The sequence below is a fragment of the Cladophialophora psammophila genome (genome assembly GCF_000585535.1).
Source record: "Cladophialophora psammophila CBS 110553 chromosome Unknown aczJe-supercont1.30, whole genome shotgun sequence".
NCBI lineage: Eukaryota > Fungi > Ascomycota > Eurotiomycetes > Chaetothyriales > Herpotrichiellaceae > Cladophialophora > Cladophialophora psammophila.
This window is the reverse complement of record NW_006912951.1, coordinates 1,321-20,132: the sequence shown is the minus strand read 5'-3', so window position 1 is coordinate 20,132 and position 18,812 is coordinate 1,321. Positions and strand designations below refer to the sequence as shown.

The 18,812-nt window shown below is 53.6% G+C and overlaps 6 protein-coding genes across 6 annotated transcripts; 4 read left to right on the top strand and 2 right to left on the bottom strand.

The window, feature by feature from the left end:
• Positions 1–1,012: 1,012 nt before the first annotated feature.
• Positions 1,013–2,242, top strand: A1O5_11949 (uncharacterized protein; the record flags this gene model as incomplete). The annotated part of the gene is made up of 1 exon (XM_007752518.1): positions 1,013–2,242. The coding sequence occupies one exon, from the start codon at positions 1,013–1,015 to the stop codon at positions 2,240–2,242; it is 1,230 nt and encodes a 409-aa protein (XP_007750708.1).
• Positions 2,243–3,044: 802 nt separating this feature from the next.
• On the top strand, positions 3,045–5,048 carry A1O5_11948 (uncharacterized protein; the record flags this gene model as incomplete). The annotated part of the gene is made up of 1 exon (XM_007752517.1): positions 3,045–5,048. The coding sequence occupies one exon, from the start codon at positions 3,045–3,047 to the stop codon at positions 5,046–5,048; it is 2,004 nt and encodes a 667-aa protein (XP_007750707.1).
• A 726-nt stretch (positions 5,049–5,774) lies between these two features.
• On the top strand, positions 5,775–7,305 carry A1O5_11947 (aspartate aminotransferase; the record flags this gene model as incomplete). Its single annotated transcript, XM_007752516.1, has 3 exons — positions 5,775–5,976; positions 6,084–7,012; positions 7,144–7,305. 3 exons carry the CDS (start codon positions 5,775–5,777, stop codon positions 7,303–7,305), a joined length of 1,293 nt encoding a protein of 430 aa, XP_007750706.1.
• A 4,416-nt stretch (positions 7,306–11,721) lies between these two features.
• On the top strand, positions 11,722–12,308 carry A1O5_11946 (osomolarity two-component system, phosphorelay intermediate protein YPD1; the record flags this gene model as incomplete). Its single annotated transcript, XM_007752515.1, has 3 exons — positions 11,722–11,733; positions 11,824–11,975; positions 12,053–12,308. The coding sequence occupies 3 exons, from the start codon at positions 11,722–11,724 to the stop codon at positions 12,306–12,308; spliced, it is 420 nt and encodes a 139-aa protein (XP_007750705.1).
• A 904-nt stretch (positions 12,309–13,212) lies between these two features.
• Positions 13,213–13,825, bottom strand: A1O5_11945 (uncharacterized protein; the record flags this gene model as incomplete). Its single annotated transcript, XM_007752514.1, has 2 exons — positions 13,213–13,401; positions 13,448–13,825. 2 exons carry the CDS (start codon positions 13,823–13,825, stop codon positions 13,213–13,215), a joined length of 567 nt encoding a protein of 188 aa, XP_007750704.1.
• A 1,759-nt stretch (positions 13,826–15,584) lies between these two features.
• On the bottom strand, positions 15,585–17,143 carry A1O5_11944 (uncharacterized protein; the record flags this gene model as incomplete). The annotated part of the gene is made up of 3 exons (XM_007752513.1): positions 15,585–16,412; positions 16,474–16,613; positions 16,666–17,143. The coding sequence occupies 3 exons, from the start codon at positions 17,141–17,143 to the stop codon at positions 15,585–15,587; spliced, it is 1,446 nt and encodes a 481-aa protein (XP_007750703.1).
• Between the last annotated feature and the right edge of the window lie 1,669 nt (positions 17,144–18,812).

Genomic DNA, 18,812 nt, shown 5'->3' with positions numbered 1-18,812 from the left:
CTTTTCTTTTGATTTTATGTTGACGTTTTGTACTTCCGCCATGATTTCAGACAGCAGAAAAAAAGCTCAGATAGACCTGTCCCTTCCCTTCTTAGGACTGCTGGGTTCTTCCTTGTCCCTCTTCTCTGAAGACACATTGACCGGACCGAGCAGACAATCTCAAACATCATCGCTCGGCTTTTACCAAGACCGCTCTGCTCTCGCCGGCTCCGGCACCAACAGGCTACACGATGGTCATGGGAGTTGTAGTTGTAGTTGTTGTTTGTTGTCAGTCAGTCTGCCTGTCTGTCATGCACCGCCCACGGAGATCATCCACTCCGCTCACAAACTCCATGTCCTGCATATACTGGGCCCGGTGTTGACGGGGGCGTCGGCATTACATACATAGGATCAGGATCAGATATCGTGAGACCCCGAGTCTTTCAGCGGAGCCCAGCGAGAAGCGCAGAGGACTGAGGACTCGAAAGAAAAGCAGGGAATGGAGCTCGGTGAAGCGAGCGTGGTTCGGCCGAAGGGCAATATGTTTCTGCCTACTACGAATCAATTGAGGACGGCTAGGGATGCAGGACCACCAGGAGACGGTGAAAGCGCAGCAACAGGAGGTGGATGGAATAGATAAATAGAGCAGTGACCATTTCCCATTCCCTTTCGCTTTTCTAATTCTCCCATTTTCTCATCTCGGTCTCCCTTTGCTTACCAAGACCCCCTTCCTATCGAGATTTATAGCCCAACGTACAGTACATACCTCGCTCGTTTAATCAGCCGACAGGCGCCCAGCCAACCCAGTCGCCCGCCGGAAGGGATTCCGTGCTCATTGATAAGATAATCAGTAGCTCCTGGACGTTGGTGGTGGTGGTGGTGGTGGATTCGTCTCCGCAAGCCGTGCGGTCATTGAAGGATCGATTGAAAAATAGAAAAATACCGTGAAGCCAGCTCTGCATCCCTGTCCTCCGCGCCTACATCTACTCCTTCGACAACCGCGTCTAGACCACGCGCTCTCAAATCTGCCGGAATGTCCTTCTTCCGGAACGTCAAGACCTTCCTGACGCCCTCGTCGTCGCAATCGCATCTCCCGTCCTCCGCGCCCGGCTTCACTACCGCAAAAACCGAGTCCGACCTATTCCCCACAACCAACCCTGCGGTCGACGGCGAAGAGTGCCTCCACGACTGCGAGTCATGCACCGTGCACTACCCCACCAAGTTCTCTATCGACGAGAGCGACAGACTCTTTGGCCACGTCAAGGGATTCAACGTCCATCTTCTTGTTGGCACGGGCAAGACGGATTGGGTCAGGGATGTCACTGACGAAAAGGGCTCGGTGATGCAGGCCGTAGGCAAGGTCGGCTTGGACCTGAGTGGGAAACGGGGCAGAGTGATGTTGAGTGCGAGTAATTTCCCCTCGGGAGAAGAGTGTCACGGCGAAGAAGAGGAACAGGGCACGAGTGACTGCATGCTACTGCCCAGCTGGGTTGTGGTTGAAAAGGTCAAGCCAAGTCAAGCGGGGACTCTAATGAAAGAGGTTGTGGAGAGAAGTGTCAGGAACGACATGCCGGTGGGAGCAAAGGGAGCGGAGGTCAACGGCAATGGCCATGTGCCATCGCCCGCAGGAGGACGAGACCAGGCCCTAGGAGCGCAGAACGAACAAGAGCATGAAGATATCCCTGATGTGTCTGGCTTGCAGATTGGAGGTGGCGCTGAGGCATCACAGCAAAAGAGCTCGCAGCAAGAGCAACAACCACCATCACAGCATACAGCGCTTGACCCTGCACCGCTACCGCCGTCAATATGCTCGTCCTTCAAAGTCCGCCCTATTCCTCATTCCTACCTCATCCTCATGTGCAGCCAAAAGACCCGCGACGCGCGTTGCGGCCAATCCGCCCCTCTCCTCCGAAAAGAATTCGAACGCATTCTGCGACCGATGGGTCTCTATCGTGACCTGCACGACGATCGGCCTGGTGGTGTGGGGATATATTTCATCAGCCACGTCGGCGGCCATAAATATTCTGCCAACGTGATGATTTATCGAAGGCAAGGACGGAAAAAAGAGGCGGGAGGCGACCATGTGGATGTGGACGGAGAAAAGTTGGAGAAGGAGGCGGTACAATTAATTTGGCTTGCGAGGGTGAGGCCGGAAGACTGTGAAAATATTGTGCGATATACGGTCTTGCAGGGCAAGGTCGTCAAGCCACAGAGGCAGTTGAGGGGTGGGTTCGATCGAGAGAGAGGAGTGACGAGTTGGTAGAGTCCGGCTCACAAGACGGACACACGGCATAACACATGGATTTGCACTGGATTGCATTAGAATGGCCATAGATGTTAGATGAACATAATGAAGGCCTGGGACGGTTGCTTGACATTCTTTAGCTCGTCAGTATCGACCTTTGAAGCTGGCCGCTGGAGTCTTATAAGTTTGCGTTTATATTTTCAAAGTTGGAATGTAGACAATAGTCTTGGTTTTGCCCAATGATCATGCCTCGACGAGGCTCAATACACCAAGCTTGGGAATAAGACGTCTCCCCTACTACCTCAGCCCACCGAGCTGACAAAGTCCCCGTTCGAAGACCCGAGGTCGCCAGGATCTCAAGGGCCTCGTCCCAAGAACCGAGCTCAGAGAGGGCTGGCCGCGAGGCAAAGGATTCGGAGGGTTGCTCTCAGTTCTGTCGACAGCGAAAGTAGACATTAATGGGGGTGCTTGTTAATGGCTCCGCAGATTCAGTCGAAAACGCCACGGACACTCGACCATAAAACTACCGCGATGGGTGGGCAGGGAGTGTCCGCGACACAGAACTTTTGTTATGAGAGAAAGGAAAAAGGAAGAAAAGAAACCCAAGGCGAGAGGATGGAAAAGTACCGAAAGAATAATGCCAAGAGGCGATGACGCTAGTATTCATTGGGATTAGTGCATCTTGATCGCCTCCGCCATCGGCTTGCCCCAGTTCAAAGGTTTTGCCTGCGGCGGTGATCCTTGTCCCATTCATGCCTGCCCGCCCTCTCTGGATTCATTATTGTCTCTTGCCAAATTTCCAGCAACATCGCATTCAAACATGGCTGCCCCCGCGGATATTGAGCAGATGAACAAGCTCAGAAAGACCCTGGGTCTCCCCTTGTTGAGCGTAAGTGGACAACCTCCACAATCATCTGAAGGACCAACATTCAAAGAATCCAAAAGAATCGACGAGGACACCGACAGCGACCAAGATGATGAACCCGCATCTACCCTAGAGACCCGCGAAGCCGCCGGGTATGGCAACTGGAAACAACTACGCGAGGAAGAGAAGAAGCGCGTGCTCCGCGAACAACGGAAAAGGGACATCCAGAGACAACGAGATGCCGATGCCAAGGCTAGGAAGCTTGAGGGCAAGGGGTTGGGAGACGTCGGTGATGACGACGACCTCGATACGAAGGCCTGGTTGAAAGGCCAGAAGAAACGGCAGTCTAAAATCGAGCGAGAACGTGCTGAGCGGTTGGAACGGGAGCTTGCGGAGCGTGAAAGAGATGCTGCTGTCGAATATACCTCCAAGGATCTTGCTGGGGTACAGGTCGCGCATGAAATCGGTGATTTTGACGAAGGCACGGGAGAACAGATTTTGACGCTGAAGGATACCGAAATCGGCAAAGGCGATGACAGTGAGCAGGAAGATGTGCTGGAGAACGCAGATCTTGTTGCGAGAGAAAAGGTCAAGGAGAAATTAGATCTCAAGAAGCGAAAGGTCTACGATGTCAATGATGACTCGGAAAAGGGAGTACTGTCGCAATACGATGAGAGGAAGCGAAAAGCTTTCACCTTGGATGGCCAGGGCGCCACCATCGAAGAACGCGAGGCAAAGCGGCAGCAAATCGGCGAAAAACTCAAGAATACCGTCAGCTTGGATATTCTCAAGGCGGAACCCGTTTCGGACTACTTGGAGATCAAGATGAAGAAGCCGAAGAAGGAAAAGAAGTCGAAACGCCAGAAACTTTTGGAAGAAGATGACGATATCTTTCCTCCACAAAATGGTAGCAATGGTGACGCTATGGAAGTTGACTCTGGAAGCACTGCAGCCGCTCCAACGCGGCCTCGTGCTGCTGACGATATTTTCAACGATGACGATGATCTTGCAAGCGCCCTTGCAAGAACCAGGGCCGCAGTGCTAAAGAAGCAGAAAAGAAAGCCCGAAGATATCGTCAAGCTATTAAAACAAGAAGAGAACGATGAAGCTGAAGCTGAGGGAGAGGCCAATGGCGGTCTCGTTCTGGACGATACAACGGTCTTCCTCGATAATTTATCGTCGCGGCCGCAGGAAGATCAGCCTGTACGGGGCGTGAAGAAGTCTGTTGAGAAAGTCAAGTCAGAAAGTCCTGCTCCACAGATGAAGCACGAAGATGAAGATCATCCTATGGTGGAGACTTATAGTGGGATTGAGAATGAAGAGGAGCTCGTTGATCGAATCAAGCGCGAGCGCTCAACCGTGACGCCAGAAGTGCCACCCACGGGCCTTGAAGAGGAAAAGACACTCGATCAGGGGATGGGGGCGGCCCTCAGTCTTCTTCGACAACGTGGCCTTCTCAAGGAAAGCGATGCCACGGACCGCAATACTCTGTACAAAGATCGGCAAAAATTCATCATCGAAGCGCGTTTGCGGGAGCATGAAAATGAACAAAGAGCTCGAATGCAGCGCGAGAGAGATCGTCAGTCGGGCAAATTGACAGGCATGTCTGTCAAAGAACGAGAAGAACACGCACGCTGGCAGAACACTCAGCGAGAGCACCAATCTTCCATCCAGGCTGCTGCCACCTTCAACCGAGAGTACAAGCCGGACGTGCAGATCAAGTATGTGGACGATGATGGTAGGATCATGAACCAGAAGGAAGCCTTCAAGCACCTGAGTCATCAATTCCACGGCAAGGGTAGCGGGAAACTGAAGACAGAGAAGCACCTCAAAAAGGTTGCAGAGGAGAAGAAGCGTGAAGCGACCAGCATTCTGGACAGTAGCAAGGCGACAGGAATGAGCAACGCACAGGGCACGATGGGCAAGAAGAATAAGGAGGCTGGCGTAAGGCTGGCCTGATGGGGGACCTGCGGGATGGTCATGGTGGTGCATGTGTCCAAGCTGTGTGTGAAAATGCACTGTGTAAAATGTTTAACATAGAGAGGAGTCAGTCCTTTGTAAGGCTATGGCTCCTGAGCAGGGGGGCGATGGGGATGCCGGCAATGTTGGAGGAAGAGAGCCGATCATTCGGTGGGCTTCTTACTCCGAATAGCTGCAACCAAGAGAAGCTTTTAGGCTGATGCACTCACTTGCAGAGATAATACCCCTTAAGCTGTACCCAGTTGACCCAGTAAGCCCCTGGAAAGCCAGCACGGTTATTGGCCGCGGCCAGCTACGCCCAGGTCTAGTGGCCCGTCGAGGCAATTGGAGTTTGCAGGCGAGCCAGGGAACGCGCCCTACTCCAAGTTGAGGCTCCAGGTACCAAAAAGGCAAAGGAGAGAACGGTATAAAATTTTTTTGGAGAAGCAATTTCACGAAATCGAACTGGACTCATCATCGCAAGTCTTCAGCCAAACTCTGTCATCTCATCTTTATTCATTTGTGCGGATACGGGAAGAGATAGATATTTGTTTCTTTCTTTCTTGATCAAGTCTTCTTGAGTCAATTGTACAACACGGACGAACGAGCTTGAAACTCCAGCTTGAGCTTGAGCTGGCTTCGGTCCCGGGATAGACTTTTTGCTTGCCTTTATAACACTTGTAACTCATCATTGTTTTATTAAACCCATCCATCATCACTCTCACCATGCTCTCGACCCTTCGACCCGCGGCTGCTCGCTCGGCCCTGCGCCGGCAAGCAGCGACGACCGCTCAAGCAATCCAGATCGCAAATGCTTCAACATGGGCAAATGTCAAGGAAGGTCCTCCTGATGCCATCTTGGGCATCACCGAGGCCTTCAAGAAGGACAGCTTTCCGGAGAAGATCAACCTGGGTGTTGGCGCATATCGTAAGTGGCCTTGCCATGGGTAAACCCCCTTGACTTGTCTTTTCTGTTGGACACACTCCCCCATATTCTCATGGACCCGCTGACACCTTCTGTTTGTGGGTTTGCAGGCGATGACAAAGGCAAGCCCTACGTCCTCCCCAGCGTGCGCACCGCCGAGCAGAAAGTCGTCTCTTCCTCCCTCGATAAGGAATACGCAGGCATCACCGGCGTGCCCTCGTTCACCAAAGCCGCTGCGCTGCTCGCCTACGGCCCGAACTCAAAGCCAATCCAGGAAGACCGCATTGCCATAACCCAGTCCATCTCCGGAACCGGCGCGCTGAGAATAGGTGGCGCCTTCCTCGAACGCTTCTACCCGGGCGCAAAGACAATCTACATTCCCACTCCGTCTTGGGCGAACCACAAGGCCGTCTTTTCCGACTCCGGGCTCGAGGTCAAGCAGTACCAATACTACAACAAGGACACGATCGGCCTGGACTTCGAGGGCATGATTGCGGATCTGAGATCTTTCCCCGATGGCTCCATCGTTCTGCTGCACGCCTGCGCACACAACCCCACAGGGATCGACCCTACCCAGGAACAATGGCAGCAGATCGCCAAGGTCATGAAGGAGAAGTCCCATTACCCTTTCTTCGACATGGCCTACCAGGGCTTCGCGAGCGGGGACACCAACCAGGACGCCTATGCCGTGCGTCTGTTCATCGAACAAGGCGTGGGTCTCTGTCTCTCACAATCCTTTGCCAAGAACATGGGTCTGTACGGCGAACGAGTCGGCGCGTTCAGCATCGTGTGCGACAGCGCTGAAGAGAAGAAGCGAGTTGAGAGTCAGATCAAGATCCTTGTGCGTCCGTTGTATTCCAACCCTCCGGTCCATGGAGCGCGGATCGCGAGTGAGATTCTAAATGATGCGGGCTTAAACAAGCAGTGGCTTGGGGAGGTGAAGGGCATGGCGGACCGGATCATTGAGATGAGGGCGCTATTGAAGAAGAATCTCGAGGAGCTGGGAAGCAAACATAACTGGGATCACATCACGAATCAGGTACGTTTTTCAGCAGTCCAAGGAGCCTATAGGACATTTCTCTAGTTTTTCTTCTTCCCACTTTCTTTCCCTTCCCTTGTGTCATAGATGATAACGACAGACGGGACGCTGATACCTCCCTTCCTTTCTAGATTGGCATGTTCGCGTACACAGGCCTGAAGCCGGAACAGATGGAGACGCTCGCAAAAGAACACTCCGTGTACGCGACCAAGGACGGACGTATTTCGGTGGCGGGCATCACCACGGACAACGTCAAGAGGTTGGCCGAGTCAATCTTCAAGGTGACTGGTTAGACCTGCCAATCGACTCAAGACTCTTCGATGTTGTGGTATGGGCACGCGAGGATTTTGGGTACCGATGGAACTTGGAAGACGCGAACGTGATTAGACCCCTCTCGCGAGGGTGCAAGCCAGCAACAAAGACCAGTGCTGTCAAAGAAGTGAGGAAGACATTGGCGATCTTGCCCATGACGCAGAGAGCGCGGTGGAAATTGTCTAGTTCAGCGTTCATCATCTGCAAGTTCCTGCTTGATACCAGCACAGCACCATGTATCAAAATGACAGTGGGACAGGGTCAGCATGCATCTTTTTTTTTTCTTGTTCAAAGACAGAAGGGAGGGGGGAAAGGTCCAGCTAGATTGATGAGCAAAAGGCGAAAGAATATGAAAGGTGTAGATTGAGCGTCACACCGACGCTCTCTCTCTCTCTCTCTCTCACACACACACACACACAGTTTGGAGTTGTGCATCACACTTCGAAATGGCGCCAGGCATGCATGTACGCTTCGAGGCACAAGACAGCAAATGTTCCCGTGTAGGTGTTGGCTGGTGGTTGCTATACTCGACGCTTTCCACAGAGTACAGAATACGGGGTATCTGGGACCGACAAGCAGGGGCCCAAGCGCTCTTGTGACATCCGCATGGTCAATTGAAAAAGAGAGGGCGTCTAGGCCGGAATCAGCCAATGACGAGGAACAACATGTCCCAGCAAAGAGGATTTGAAGATGTGTAGGATCAAAATCTAACTTGGACTCATGGGTCATGGAGAAACTAGGTACCTCGTAGTTGCTCGTAGATACACTGGCTCGGTGGGCAGTGACCACCGATCGACCTTTGATTGACGATCTGGAGGTTGGGAGGGGGGAGGGGGGCGGCACGGAGATGAGTACCGGAGGATCACACCACAGACAGGACCAGGGAGGCTTGAGCAGAGTAACCGAGATATGTAGAATGCACTTGTCGAGAATTTAGGTTGTTCCCCGATGATTCCTGCGAGAATGGGCGGTTGCGCTGGACTTCGAACAAGCAGTCAGAGCCGTGTAGGAACGTGGACCTCCTTTGACCCCCCAATCTCTCTTCCTCCTCTGTCTCTGTTGCAGCCATCACAAGCGGCCATGTGGGCGACATGCGGGTGGCATGCAACTAACAGACGATGTCCCGGTTCCCCTCTGCGACAAGTGGCCCTATGCTCTCCGTCCACCGTCCACCCGGCGTTCTTCTGGGGGAACCGTGACAACGGCTCGCTGGGGGGGATACTTCCAACCGCAGACAGCTATTTCCGCGCTGTTTGCTGCTGGCTGCAGCTAGCCTCACCGCTGAAGACCCTCCGACCTCTCTTTACCTTGGGTTTTGCTCAATTGCTTGCAAGCAGAGAAATGCTCAGGCTGGCAGGGTCCGCGGGTGCAGGCGGTCCCGGCCGCAGTGGAGGGCTGTCTAGAACCGTGAGCATCTCAACAGGGCCATCGTTGGGCGTCCTGGATCAGTGGACCTTTTGTTCGTATACCATGTTCTCAGCAGCCAGCCCAGACAAATGCCGGCCAAACTGCGTAAGGAATTCGAGTCAAGGTGGGGGAGAAGTGGTGCTTCTTTCGGAGCATATCTTTTGGCCTTCGAATTCCTGCCCCAACCGAGTATTAGTGGTAGACAAGAGTGTTCACTGTTCAGTGGCGTAAATGCTAGACCCTGCCAGCCCTGGCGCCCACGGCAGCCGAATGGGCGCCCATCTGGTGCCATCTGCGGGTTGACATCATTGGCTCCGTGGGCCCCTTCGCCTACCCATCGGCGCGCCTCTGCTTGCTTTTTCGTCTTTTCTCTTGCAGCTTCAGCGTCCGCGTGGGCTGCATGGAATGGGGGGGGACCAATCATGCCCTAATCCAGCGCTTAGTTCACCCTTTGGAGGACACAATCGTTCTGGCAGCCTCTATATACTGCTCGTGACCCTCTGTGTTGCTGCTTTGGAATTGATGACTCGTGCTCGTCTGGCTCCATGCGACATGGATGGGACCCTGCACGCTTGTCGACGTCATCGCGCAGGTGGAATTCAGGCAAAATTATTGACGTCCCAGAGAGCAGCGTAGCAACAACTCAAGAGGCAGGGTCAGTCAGAAAACGAGGGGCAAAGGGCTCAAGCTCCTCCACCGCGATGGCAACCATAGCTGGAGGAGTTGTTCGCCGTCGAATTTTCGATTGCAGGCGGACTGAACAGGTCGCCAGAGGAGTGAACTGTAGTTGCACAAGGCATGCCGTCAGCTTTCCCAATTCATGCTGTACCGGTGTCGATCTGCCGTATTCCTGGCCCATAACACGACTGTTTCGGGGATGGATCCAACTGTGCGGCTGCTCGTTGGCTTGGGGCTCTGGGGAGTCTAAATAATGCTCCTGCAGGATAAGAGCATGTCTCTTTCCAAGCTGGAGTGGCAGAAGACTCGTGGGCGACCCCAGCGAAAAAGCATTCCACCTTCCGAAGTCCGCTAGGAGGTGGTGCTGGGTGCGATTGGGGAGCCACGAATAGTCACCTCATCTCTTGGAGTCACTCTTGCTCCGTCAAGCACGGCATTCCCCACGCGACAAGCCACCTCGTCAGCTTACCGAGGCCGAGATGGCTCGCTGAAGAGAACGGGACGTGGTTTGTCACAGAAAGAGATGTGTGTGTGCGTGTGCGTGTGCGTGTGTGTTGTCGATGGTCGTGAGGAGGAGGAGGAGGAGGAGGAGAGGGAGGAGAGGGTCTCGTTGGCAATCGGAAGGAGGGAGAATGAATGATGGGTCTCGAACTGACTGACTGAGTGACTGACTGGAGGTGGGATTGCGGGTATCTGGCCTATCGTTCTGATACCCATAGGCTCCAGTTTTATCCCTTGCTGTTCCTAGCCGATTGAGTGTTGAAAATCCCTTCAGCCTCGAACTGGTCGATAGTAAGAGTACATACTTAGGCCCAGCGAGCCAGCAGCCGCCAAGCAGACAACTCCTCCCCGGATTTATCCTCTTGCCTCAGCTCTGCCTCAATCACTGCTGAACCCATCTCCTTTTTTGTTTTTTTTGTCTTTTTCAGACGAGCATCCGAGTAGACGACAGGGTCGACTCGCACCTCGGTCACAGTCGAGTTTCAGGGTCCTAGTTTCTTCCTTCTTGTTCCATTCGTGTCTCTGACCGCGTGAAGTGGGATTGCGCTTGGCCCCCGCTTGTCTTTGGAACGAACGACGCTTTCGGTGGTTGATCTGCGCTGCCGGACGGAGATCTTGGGCTCGGTTGCTCGCGAGACAGAACGCATATCGCAGGCCAGCATCGCAGGCAGTAGCCGGTTGACCCGAGTTTCGCGCAAAGAGCAGGGCCTGAGGTACGTTAGCACGGCTCTTCTGCCCCTCCCGGTCATCCAGGGTTGCGCATTTGGCGCCTTTCACATCTCTGTGGTTTTTTCGGGTGGGTGTGGGATTACCGTGGTCGAGTCCAAGGGAGAGGACCCAGAAGACCCAGGCAACCCAGACAACCCAGAATAACCTCCTTCACACAGCGGCGACCCTGGCCCCGCCCTTGCAATCCACACAGAGAAGACAAGAGACCGCCAGATCTGTTCCTGATATCATTTTGCAGGTCGTTTCTGCTCAGCCTCAACCCCGAGCCTAACCACCTGGTGAGGAATTCTCGCTGCAGACTCGAGGGTATTATTTTGCTTGGTTGAGCGGCTGGATCGAGCTTCGGGATCAGCACCCAAGCGACAATACCAACAACCACATCCGACGTACGTCACTCTGCTGCTGGTCGAAGGGCTGCTGCTTCAAAATTCATCCCAAGCCAAGTCAAGTCGTTGCGGGAAACCACTGCCGGCACGCCACCAACAACACCTCCTGGCATTCGTGCGCTGCCGTGTTCTTTCCTCCTGCCATCTATAACGAAGGAGTTGATCATTTGCTGATTGCTGATTGCTGATTGCTGATTGCTGATTGCTGATTGCTGATTGCCAAAAGTATCCTCCTCTTCCCCTACCCTGGTTGTGCCTTGCATTGATATACTGTTTACCTTTTTCCTTTGTGGATTCCAGAGGTCGTTAGTCCCCGTTGCATATTTTGATTCGAGCCTTGCGGCACGGGCACCAGGTTTTAAAAAGTCTCAATTTCACCATCTTGCCAAACCGCTGACACGATGCTTGCAGGCAGTCCCATTTCCTCTAGCATCCTATCTATCATCCTTATCTTCACCAACGGCCCCTACACTTCCGCCACGGACCACTCCCCCCCCCCCTGGTCTGGATAGCCAGAAACGTCGGTTACCGCCCTTGACAAGAACATCGACAAAAAAACGAGCGAGTCGGTGACGCCCTCACCCAGCCAGTCCCAGCCCACCCCTCAGAGCCTCTTTTGTACCTTGCACGCACACACACACACACACACACACACACACAACCCCCCCGGCTCTGATGCCCAGCACACCTACCGCCATGTCCGAGGAAGTAAGTACGACAAAAGCAAATCGAACTGTTTCAAGGCAGTGGCTCAAAGCATCGTAAATGCTCTATAGCTGACTCGTTGACCCGATCCAGATCGAATTCGATTTCGGCGATAATGTCGAGAAGAGCACCTTTGAGCAGATCCTTGACATGGACGAGGAAGACGACCGTGACTTCAGCAAGTCGATAGTGTTTGGATTCCTCGAACAAGCAGAACAGACCTTTGGCAAAATGGACAGTGCAATGTGAGTCCGCATGCCTTTCGACCACGGCCAGAGTCTCGCTGGATAGGTTGGGCGTCGGCTGACGTTGTCTTGAACAGGAAGGACAAGGACCTCCCCGAGCTTTCCAGCCTGGGCCACTTTCTCAAGGGCTCGTCTGCCACACTCGGCTTCACGAAGGTGAAGGATGAGTGTGAGAAAATCCAGCACTACGGACACAAGAAAAACGAGACCGGCGAGGTCGATGAACCAGATGAGGACAAGTGCCTGAAACTCATTGGTGAAAGCATCGCCGAGGCCAAACGAGCTTATGAAGTCGTTAACGACCTCATGAAGAAGTTTTATGCCGATCCTTGATAAACTCTGGTTTCACGAGATAAACGTTCCTGCGCCCGAGCGCTGGCACAATACCGCCTGGTACGATGTTCAACAAGGAACCATTGCATTTGGACCTCGACTAGCTGGCTTGTCTACCAAGCTCAACGACAAGACGGCGCTCATTCGCAGCTCTCACGTACTACGCGCGATGCATGTGTTAGCATGGACATCGGTCAAATCACCTCAAAAGATTCCTTTTTACATATGGCATGCTTTAGACTGCAAGTTGTGTTGCTTCATTGCTTCTATTTGGGACAGGGTGGAAACCGGGCATCGTTCATCATCGAACTGAGGACTGACAGAACAGAGATTTTTGCGCTCCCGTTCGGGTCGTGAGCCCAAGAACGGATACATAGTAACCCCTTTCATCATGCCCCCTTCTTTCGAGGCAATCTTCTCTGCTCTAGCTGTCTTCTAACTGTGTCTTTGACTAATCATGTAGCTACAGTCGTTTTCAAGCGTTTATCTCCGCCTCGATCTCGGCTTACACGCGCATTGTTCGGTCGCGGTGATTCCTTATCGGCCACGGAAACATGCCGTTTTCCTCCTTGCTGAATAGGCTGATCTCCCGATCTTACTTGTTCCGAGAAGCGGTTTGCTCTGACGCAAAATAACTGTCACGAGTTTCGTCCACCTGCCGCACCACATCAAGCCAGCAAGCCAACCTCTCCACCAGCTGAAAGAAAGGCTACCCTGGAAAGCGAGATATCTCCCTCTCCGGCCTGACGCGACAAATGCGACAAAACCAAAAGGCCACAGGGTCAAAAAGATCAAGATTATCAGCCAATGACCTAGGCCCGATCTTCCGATCGCTGGGCGCTGGAATACGCAATTTATAAGTCATCGCTTCTTGTGATTGAGACCTTGTCGGTATCGTCGATGTTCACTCGGGCACCACCGCTATCGCTGTCAGGGGAACCTGCATCTGTGCATAGTTGAAATGATGTGGCGTGGGGAGGAGTAGACGGCCGATCAGCCAGATCGTGATCTCCACCATCTGACTCTCTCCGTGGACGACCAGAAGAAGACTTGGTACCGGCAACATGGGGCCCAAGGTGACCACGATACTCCGCTGGGATGGGGTCGTTATCTAGATCTCTGTCGAGACTCTCTCTCACCTCGCCTTCTGTTAAATGACCATGGGGCCGGATCATGGCGGTGGGGTTTGTGTTGGTGATGGTCATGGATGCAGTGTGACTCACCAGAGCGGTGCCTGATCCGGCCTGATCGGTTGTGCCCCTCGATTGTGCATATGTAATTTCAGCAAGGAGTCCAGCATGTCGGCTTTGTCTCTGGCGATCTCTATCTTGGATCGCCAGACTTTGAGGTGCTGCGGGCTGTTGCCAGCTGGAGATGTCACGCTTCCACGTACGGTTCTGTCTCTGAGCCTGAGGTCTGTCGTTGTTTGTCAGTGTTTGGGGATAAAGTCTGTCGAGAAGGGCGGGAGAGCGCGAAGGCATGGATGGGATTTGTTCGTGTGATGCAGGCAGAGGCATTGTGATTGCAGGTTTGACGCGCTTGGAGAGCGGTCGTTCTGCTTTGGCGGAGCGAGCTCAGGTAAACGGGAAGAATCGTGTTGATGAAGAGGGTTCGAGATGGAAGTTGGGATGGCTGGTTGGGAGGGAGGAAAGATATTCATCCTGAAGAGGATTAAGAAGGTTGAAAGCCAGGAGGTCAGCGGAGGGGATCATATCGCCCGGTTGTTCTGTCTTTGTGTCTCTGTCTGTGTCTGTGTCTATGTTTGCATTTGCATTTGCGCTTGCGTTTGTTTTTTTGATTATCTTATGTTTGGTCTCGGTGATGGTACTGTGAGAGAGCACCGACATCCTTCCTTTGTGACAATTACTCCTTGCTTGCGCGCTTCCTTCCTTGCTCGCTCGCCCGTCCGCTCTCCTCCTCCTCCTCCTCCTCCTCCTCCTCCTGCTGCTGCTGCTGCTGCTGCTGCTATTATCTGGGCCCTCGACTCTTGCGATGCTTGAGTGAAGCCGAGACGGTTTGACACGCCCACGCCCATGCCCGCCATGGGCCTGTCTGGGAAAGGATTGTCTCGGTCCATCCATTCGTTGTCCTAGAGGCCCAGAGCCCTTCGGACGCCTCGCAGGGGCTTTCCCTCTACCTTGCTCGTGGCCTTACCCTTGCGGTTGCACGGTTAGCCAGCGAGGGCCAGACTAGTCGAGTCACCCCCGTACATGTTGTGTGATCAACTGACTCTGAGGTAACGGTCCCCACGTACAGAATCCTCCCCCCCCCCCCCAAAAGTCACTCGTCGCGCAAGGCTGGTGGCCCCTGACGAGACCAGACAATGAACTTGGCTGATCGACCGATCTGTAGCTATGTAATTGCCTGTGTGTGTCCTCACCTACTTACCTACTCATCCACGCACCTATCAATGTGTATATGAATACAGCCATCTGCCTAGACCCCACTTCGCTCGACTAGACCGGACCAGCGGACCAAGGTCTAGAGTGCCTCGATCTATGCGTGTATACCTAGAGGTAAGCGTGCAGGCGGGTTCCGTTCACGGCAAAGCAAGAGATTAAGAGAACGAATCATGAATCTGGAAGGGCAAGTGCAAGTAGAGATGAAATGACAGTTTTGAGATAAATAGTAGCTGATGAACGGACAAGCATTTTTTGGTTAATGCATCAGCCACACACAACTCCTCTCAAGAAGGCAGCAGAACAAATTCTGGATTGCCCTCGACAGCGCAGCACAAGTAAGAAGAAAACGACTAGTCAGTGCTCTCAAAAGAAACTCGCCCTCGAACAAAGACGATCTGGTAACCCCCATGTGAACCCTACCTTGTCCCTCAAGCCGGTGTAGCCAGCCGTTATTGCGCCGCGATCAAACATTGCTGACCCCCAAATTGCCAAAGGTCCTCCCCACCAGACTCCTTGCTGTCGGATATCCTCGGTACTCTCCGTTCCCAAGCCAGTTCCCGACAGGCTTCGTTTGCTCCAACCACCGGGGTTTCTCTTGTTTTCATACAAATTCCAGAAACAAAACTTACTAGTCACCACGGACCCACGACGACAGACATGACTGTGCTTGCATGTCATGGGCACAGTGACTGAAACCTCGACTCTCTTCACTCGGTCGCGACGTCCTCGGAGGACATGCCGTCCGGTAGAGAGCTCGACACTTCTCTATCGTCGGATCAACCCGATCAAGGGATTTGTGGGGGCCGCCATGGCCATGCTATTTCAAGGTCTGAAACCCCTCCCTCGTAGGCCGGGAAAGGATCAATATGCTCATCTACATGACATATCGTTCCTGTCGGTTGTCCTGGAGAGCCAATGGCATGGAAGTCCAGTCACCGGGTATCGCAACGGGGTGGGACATGTGACCGTGACGAGGGCGAAGACCATAGTCCTCTGGCTCAGTACTCTGTGGTCTCCGAATGGCGCTTCCGGGATAATAGAGCGAATGACCGCCGTAGGCAGGATCCGGATAGCCATAGTTGTCCAGAGGGGATGGTGTTGGCAACGTTCCACTACCCGGCGAACCCCATACAAGAGCGCCCAAGTGGGGAGATGCACTGCCGCTAGCGGTGCCATTGGCCGGAGGCTCTAGAGGTTGAGGGGGACCATATGCTGGTGGATGGGATGTGGTAGGTCTTTGCTGCGGTGCACTTGTATAGTTCTGGAGAGAATGGGTAGTCAACGGTGGTGTCGAGCGAGGGGAGTTCTGCCCAAAGTCAGACCGCATGTGAGGGGGCAGGGAATGAGTTTGGGGCAAGAATCCATAGTCTGAACCCTGACGCTGGATGCCAATGGCGATAGGCGGAAGCTCTGAATTGGGTGAAATTGACAAGGTTCTATCTGCGGGCGAAGCTGTTGAGTTTCTCGAGGAGCCTGCTGAAGTAGACCCGTAGACGGACTGACTCTGAGGCAGCGCCGGTGCCAACTTCGCATTGACCTCTGCGGCTGCTTCCTCCAGTGTGCCCGTGTGAGAATTCTGATGCCTGGTCAGGGTCGTCCGTCTTGTGAAGGTCTTCTGACAGTTTGCATATTCACACTTGTAGGGACGCTTTCCCGAGTGAGTGCGTCGGTGCCGTGCAAGAGAGCTGGAGTCAGAAAATGGCTTGTATGAGGATTAGTCTCAGGTATGGTAGATCGAATGCTGGTCGGTATTAAAGACTTACTTTTCCACAGTTCCCACACAAGTGGGGTTTCTCTCCTGTGTGGACCCTGAGATGCACAGTCAAGGCAGACCGTTGTATAAATGACTTGTTGCAATTTGGGTGATCGCAAACATGGGGCCTGTCGCCGCTATGAATGCGTTCTTCCTGAAGTTAGCGGGCCGCTCATGCTAGATAGATGTGGAGGCTCCTCACCGTGCCTGGCAAGGTCACTGCGTCGCGCAAACCCTTTCGAGCAGGTGCCGCAAGGAAACGACTTGGTGGCTGTCTCGTTCTTTACTTTAACAGGCGCCAGGTTCCCGTCCGAACCCGTGGTCTGGCTGTCATGCCCCGGCATGCAGCTGCTCGGAGCGTACAGTTGAGGGCTATGCTGGGGGGCCGCCATCATATTATATGGCAGCACATGAGACTGTTGGATTGATTGCGAGTGGTGAGCCAGAGTTGGCCCTTGGTCCATACCATATGACGCTTCGCCGTCCATCTGTAGCGACTGCTGAAATCGGCTCAGCTCGTCGCTGCCTTCAGGATGATTTCTCCTATTCAGGAGGGTCGAAACGTCCATTCCCCCCTTGGCGGGAAGCTGCAGCAGAGGTGCCAAAGCTCGTTGGTAGGGAGCCCGGCTTTGAGGGATTGGAAGGCGTGGGAAATCGAGCCCGAGGTTTGATGACTGCATGGTTTGGGCCGTTAGCAAATGGCACACAGTAGAAACAGTCGGAAACGATGGGGGTCGAGACATTGAAAAACACCTTGGCCCTCAAGGGATCAGTGCCAGGTTAAAGAGGGTCAAGGCGCCGTGGCACGTAGGCGCTCACGCTCTGGCCCTCGTTGATCCGACGACCACAATGACCGAGGGCCTCAATGCACACAGCATTGTTTGTCCGAGCGAGACCGCCACTAAGAGGCCTGGGGGGGTTTGTATCTCACCTCAAGCAACAGCAGATGTTTGACGAGATGCTGAAAGGAAAACACGAAAGGGGGGGAAGCTGAAAGGTGGCGGATGAGCAGGCCTACAGCCCGACTGGAATGTAAGAAAACAAGGGGAGCAGCAATGCTGGTATTCCCTTGGCAACCAGCCAATTCTCCTCTGCGAGACACTTCTTTGTCGACGCCAATAATTCGGATCTGTGTTCTTGTGACGGAAAACTGGCAGAAGTCTGGTCTGGATTGAGACAGTAATGGTTCTCGGTCTCTGCCAATCGGCCTGGGGGTGAGGCAGACGTCGGGGCTATGTCTGGCGCGAGCGTGACGAGGATAGAATTTCGGTCCTCGTGAATCACTTGCCACGTTCTCGGGAGGCTCTTGGGATTCTGGAACTCGGATCTGCCGCTCCAGGCGGTATTTGGTGGAAATGAACGAGGTGTGTTTGTTGCCTTCAATCTTCAATCGGCCCTCACATCCGACTCGGTCTCCAATACCCCAATTGCCAGCCGTTAGAGACAATCCCAATGCCAATGAAATCGTCCCTCCAGAATAGAGAGGTCGATCCAATTGTCGGGGACCAGAAAGTGAAGACTAGTGTTGATTGTCTTTGTAGGGAGCATCGGAGCGGTGGCTGCTGGAGACGAGAGTGTAGGGGCCGGAGGGTGGAGGGATGCTGATGGTTCTGGATCGTGAGTGCACAGAAGATGTCGAGTTGATTGAAGGGAGTGACCGTGGTGGAATTGATAGTTGAGCACAGAGCAAGCCGTGCATCGAGCGCGGTCTCTTTGGGAGGAACCGGAGTGGCAGGAGTGGCAATAGCGGTAGCGACAAGGTGGAATCGGGAGCATAGGCGGAGAGGGAGAGCACAGACAGACTCAGGCACGGATCGTCTGAGAAAGGGCCACAGCGTCCAGGGAGGGAGGTGAAGATTTCTTTATTTCTCGAGGGCACTGCCAGGACCAGCTGGAGTGGCATAATAGAAAGCAGGTCACGATTCCAAACACATCATGACTTGGTGTTTAAAGCAAGTCGTTGTCGGCGGTCGTCGGTCGGCGCAGTTGCAGAGTTTGAGGTTGTTTGGTGGTGGAAACGCAGGATGGAGTTTGGGGGGGGGGAGCCACTCTGGGCCTATTACTAGCCCCCTCTGGGCCCCCTGCCCAATGTGTAGGCTGATGAACTGGGGGTGCCAATGACTGCCAATGACTGCCAATGACTGCCAATCCGAAACAGCTTCGGGCCCTCACATGCCTCGCAGGTGCCTCGCAAAAAAAGCAGCCACCAGCAGCCAAGCCGGCCCAACTCAACATCCCCTTTGTTCTATCTCGGTCTACGAGGTAGTTTCTCACACTTTGCGTTCCTACTAACTTAGGTAGGTAGGCTCGGGCAAATGAGGTCGAGCCCCAGCTGCGTATTTTACTCGT